Source organism: Oncorhynchus clarkii, chromosome 19 (assembly GCF_045791955.1).
Source record: "Oncorhynchus clarkii lewisi isolate Uvic-CL-2024 chromosome 19, UVic_Ocla_1.0, whole genome shotgun sequence".
Classification (NCBI taxonomy): domain Eukaryota; kingdom Metazoa; phylum Chordata; class Actinopteri; order Salmoniformes; family Salmonidae; genus Oncorhynchus; species Oncorhynchus clarkii.
This window is the reverse complement of record NC_092165.1, coordinates 62,968,378-62,973,526: the sequence shown is the minus strand read 5'-3', so window position 1 is coordinate 62,973,526 and position 5,149 is coordinate 62,968,378. Positions and strand designations below refer to the sequence as shown.

At 44.8% G+C, this 5,149-nt stretch overlaps 1 protein-coding gene across 1 annotated transcript in view; it reads left to right on the top strand.

Moving 5' to 3' along the window:
- The first annotated feature begins 252 nt into the window (after nucleotides 1-252).
- Nucleotides 253-5,149, top strand: part of LOC139374402 (polypeptide N-acetylgalactosaminyltransferase 16-like) — a 74,888-nt gene continuing 69,991 nt past the window's right edge. Inside the window, exon 1 of the mRNA XM_071115452.1 lies at nucleotides 253-617. Within this exon, the coding sequence (XP_070971553.1) occupies nucleotides 417-617 (201 nt within the window). The 5' untranslated portion in view covers nucleotides 253-416. The remainder of the gene's footprint in view (nucleotides 618-5,149) is intronic.

The following is a 5,149-nucleotide window of genomic DNA, read 5'->3' as shown; positions in this document are numbered from 1 at the left end:
CTATTTATTAAAACCACATTAGAGACAATTAATCCTGTCATCCTTGTTTAGTCAGGGTTGTCTCTTTTATTTATGTAAATTGTACGATGAGTGTCTATTCTAACAGAAACCAAACGGAGAAAATCTGTGCGTAATGCAGCCAGACTTTAGCAGCTTAGCGCAGCAGCCAGTGGGTGACGACACCTCGGAAGGAACTTCTCGGCGTTAGGACCGCGCACGGCTCTGTGAGTGCGCAAATCCCTGCATAGGGACCGCTCGTTCTCTCCATCAGAATAGCTCGGAGGCTGTTTGCTGCGGTGCGGAGCCATCACCAACTCTCCTCCTCCCGCTCGGTCTTCTGATCCAGCAGAACACCGACCGAACCTGAACCATCTGGGCATATCTCCGAGGGACGGAGCTCTCCTTATGGGCTCACAATGCGCAGGATACGGGCCAACGCCATCGCAATCTTGACTGTAGCGTGGATCCTGGGAACATTTTATTACCTGTGGCAGGACAATAAGCCGCACACATCATCCCCGTCCTCGGCCTCGCAACCCCGCGTCGGGGACAGCAGGAGCCATCCCGGGCGACCTGACATCCACCGAGATGACAGTCACAGGACCATTCCGCTAATCGTAAGTGACAGGTTGAGAGTAGCGGAGCTGGATTTGTTGATAGAGAGAACAGTGATAGATAAGGGAAGAGCGATAGACTGCGCTGCGGCGCTCTCTCTCTCTCTGCTGGAAGGAAAGCGGCTGGCTGTGAGACTGCAGCACAGACAGCCGGGCACAGCATAGTCAGGGAGGGGTGGGTGTGTTTCATGTTGATGTGCGTTGGGTAATCTGTGTTGTGATGCACAGCTGGAGGTACAGTTCACCCACCTCCACACTAAACCTATGCTGCCTGAATGTATTTGACGCAAAGAACCTGTGCGTCGACGCTGTGGTCCATTTCATGTAGTTAAACTGAGCTCTATGTTTTTTTCTGCGTTGCATTATGCGTTATTTGTATGCCTTTCGCTCTCGTCCATTGCCCTTTGGTCAAAGGCTGCCACAGGACCCGAATAACCCATAAGAGGCTTTCCGTAAGACTCTGAAGGATGAGGGAGCAAACCGAGCTAGCCCTGAGAGCCGAGCCGTCCGCGGGTAGCCACCGTCTGGAGCGTAGATATGCAACTGTTATGACTGTGTTGCAGAATCTAGAGCATATTCTCTGCGATATAAACCGAGACCCATTGAACATTTAGATACAAATATGGCATATGGGGTGGAGGACATAATGTAGGTCTGTAGCCTTTACAGAGACGGTTCAGGGATGGATGATCTTTCTCTTCTTTCGCCGTTTGACGCGTTTATTTATTTTGGCGTCTATTTCCTTTGTCTAGATGTGATAGAGCTCTTTCCCGGGTCTTATCGCTCCGTGTGTCTAGGGGTGCATGGAAAATCACTGCTCTATGTGGTCGTGGACATGCCATTTGGAATTCTTGACATATTTTGAGTTGTATTAATTTGGCAGGAAAACTATAGGCCCACCTGCAGGGTTGGGGAGTAACGGATTACCTTTAGAAAGTAACCTACCAAAACCTGCCCACCTGAAAAACCTGTTTTAGGATTTCACTGTCAGTTTTCATATCATCTACTCAGGTTAATGCCTATTAGGCCTCTGACCTATAGGAAAATAATGACATGTTCTCTTCAGGACCAATCATCTATTCTCAAGAAGCTTCACGTGTTCTTCACTTTGTTTCTCATGACCCAATCAGAGTGTTTATTTTTTGCGGCCTATAATTCCTGACAGTTTTTTAAAAATCATAACTATGAATGGAACATTTATAACAGGTTCTTGATGGAGCTGTAAAACGAGTAAAGTTCGGGACGAGTGCTCCAGGAAACGGAACACTTACCTTGGGATAGTTTTTACTAGATCAATGAAATCCAGTCAGCTGTGCTTAGTGGCTCACGCATTGGAAGAAAGACCCACGTGCTGATGTGGTTTTAGTCCTCCCAGTAGCCCTCACAGGTGCCAATGTTTTTCATTGTGACTGGAGAAAATATGGAGAGGATGAAGTCAATAGGCCACCCAAGCTATATAATATGCACCTAACCTTAATGCAATATATCTCAATATATGGAGAAAGGGAGCAAGTATGAGTTTCCCAGATTTTATTTAACTAGTACCTCTCAACCTGCTCACTGTTCTTTGTTCTTTGTTAACCTTTATTTAACTAGTCAGGTCAGTTAAGAACAAATTGTTATTTTCAATGACGGCCTTGTTCAGGGACAGAACGGCAGATTTGCACCTTGTCAGCTTGGGGGTTTGAACTTGCAACCTTCCAGTTACTAGTCCAGTTACTTGGCTCCAACCACTAGGCTACCCTGCCGCCCCCAGATGAGGTAAACCATGAAGCAAACACATGGTACTATGTTCTATGATCTCAGTGTTTTGTAGACCTAACTGTAGTAAAAAAAAAAAACAATAGCACAATCACATCTGAGTTTGCGTTTTACAATGACTTGTGTGGAAAACATCTGCTGTTAATTACACATGCAGAGATCACCATCAAAGAGTGGCTGGGCCCATCAATAAAAACACTTGTAGGGGTGAACAGCAATATTCCAAGGTGCATTATGGTTAGGTGCTTTCCAAGGTGCATTATGGTTAGGTGCTTTCCAAGGTGCGTTAAGGTTAGGTGCTTTCCGAGGTGCATTATGGTTAGGTGCTTTCCAAGGTGCATTATGGTTAGGTGCTTTCCAAGGTGCGTTAAGGTTAGGTGCTTTCCAAGGTGCATTAAGGTTAGGTGCTTTCCAAGGTGCATTATGGTTAGGTGCTTTCCAAGGTGCATTATGGTTAGGTGCTTTCCAAGGTGCGTTAAGGTTAGGTGCTTTCCAAGGTGCGTTAAGGTTAGGTGCTTTCCAAGGTGCATTAAGGTTAGGTGCTTTCCAAGGTGCATTAAGGTTAGGTGCTTTCCGAGGTGCATTAAGGTTAGGTGCTTTCCAAGGTGAATTAAGAATTTCCAAGGTGCATTAAGGTTAGGTGCTTTCCAAGGTGCATTAAGGTTAGGTGCTTTCCGAGGTGCATTAAGGTTAGGTGCGTTCCAAGGTGCATTAAGGTTAGGTGCTTTCCAAGGTGCGTTAAGGTTAGGTGCTTTCCAAGGTGCATTAAGAATTTCCAAGGTGCATTAACCCCAAACCGTAACCCTAACAGGCCTAACCTTAACCCCAAACCGTAACCCTAACAGGCCTAACCTTAACCCCTAACCTTAACCCCAAACCGTAACCCTAACACCTAACCTTAACCCCAAAACCGTAACCCTAACAGGCCTAACCTTAACCCCAAACCGTAACCCTAACACCTAACCTTAACCCCAAACCGTAACCCTAACCCTAACCCCAAACCGTAACCCTAACACCTAACCTTAACCCCAAACCGTAACCCTAACACCTAACCTTAACCTTAATCCCAAACCGTAACCCTAACCTTAACCCCAAACCGTAACCCTAACAGGCCTAACCTTAACCCCAAACCGTAACCGTAACCCTAACACCTAACCTTAACCCTAACACCTTACCTTAACCCCAAACCGTAACCCTAAAACCTAACCTTAACCTTAACCCCAAACCGTAACCCTAACACCTAACCCACCCAATCCTAATCCTGAACATTCCATTAGTGTGTCTACAATATAGAATGGAACACCACCTTGTGCTCTCTGTGATGTTCCATGACAACAGGGTGCCCTCGACAACCAGGGGTTCCTGACATCATTCAGGATGACTTTATGTCTTGGCCTCATCATGAGTCCCTAGGATACAGTTACGGCAAGGAATTAGACCAAATATCTCTGGTTAGTGTGTAACCTCGCCTTTATTCCTGTCTTCATCATCACTAAAACATTTTAAGAAGACTTTATAGTTGGGGTCCCCAATTCCATTTCCCGCCGTCAGCCGATGACAACTGTCCCAAACGGACAACGGGCTCTATTTTAACAAACCTAACGCAATGGTACATCTGTGCCAAGGCGATAGCGCTATAGGTTTAGGAGTGTATCAGAAATATTTGAACTATCTTCACTATGAAAATGATCCGTGCATTTGCTGGCGCTGGCGCAAAAAGGGGCAGTGTTTTGATGAATAAACAAGTTGTGGCTGTGTTGAGGCTTAGCCTTTTCAATGGCCAATCAGAACGTGCTCCGTGGCGAAATACGTGGTTGCTTCAAGTCGTGTATTTGCGGTGTTTTATGTATTGCCGTGGAATCAACTCCAATTCCAATGTTAGTCCATTTATAGTTTGTTAAATGACTTACAGAAACGAAATAACAAAATGTAGACCTTTATTTGCTAAATACGTTAACTTGAACCCATTTTGCAGTCCACATTGTTGTCAGCATGTCTTCAATAAGCGTTCACACTGATATAGGGACTAGGCCGACTGTAAATGACGTTATGGCTTAGCGTGGACATGCCAAAAATGGTCAATAAGCAAGATTCAATGAATTATCGATCAGGCCTAAAAAGAGAATAAATAATTATAATCAAATTCTAAACAAAATAAAAACGTGTTGTAAATAGGCTATGTCACATTTACAGGCCCCATAATTTCTCTCCGTGGGCATAAAATATTAAAACAATGCAGACTATGGAGGGTTTTACGCACATCCAAACTTTCCACGGGAGCTGGACAAAGATCCTATATGAATAGAGATAATGTCCGCTCACCGTTCTACTGCTCCCCAATAGACCTTTTTTTTTTAACATAATCGGAACCATTTTACAGATCAGATCTCATTCACACATCTCCAGAAGTTGAATTGTAAGCGCGCCGCGGACGTTGTCCCCATAAAACCAGGAAGGAGAATCATTCTAATACCTTTGGTTGTCATAAAACCGAATGAAAAACGATAATTAAAGTTGACAGAATAAAGACACGCGTTGCTGTTGAACCAGCGTTATTTATAGTAGGCCTAAAGGAGGGCTTGGGTTTTGAACATATACAACGGAGAACAAGCCATTTGTACAGGCTACAGATAACTTCTAAATATCAGGTTTCGCCTCAATTCACCGAGAGGTTCTCATCCCGCGTTTCACGACGGACACGTGGCCTACATCTCGGAGGGGGTTTTACGACACGTCCAAAACTGGATCTACATGGCTAAAATAATGTGGGCCAG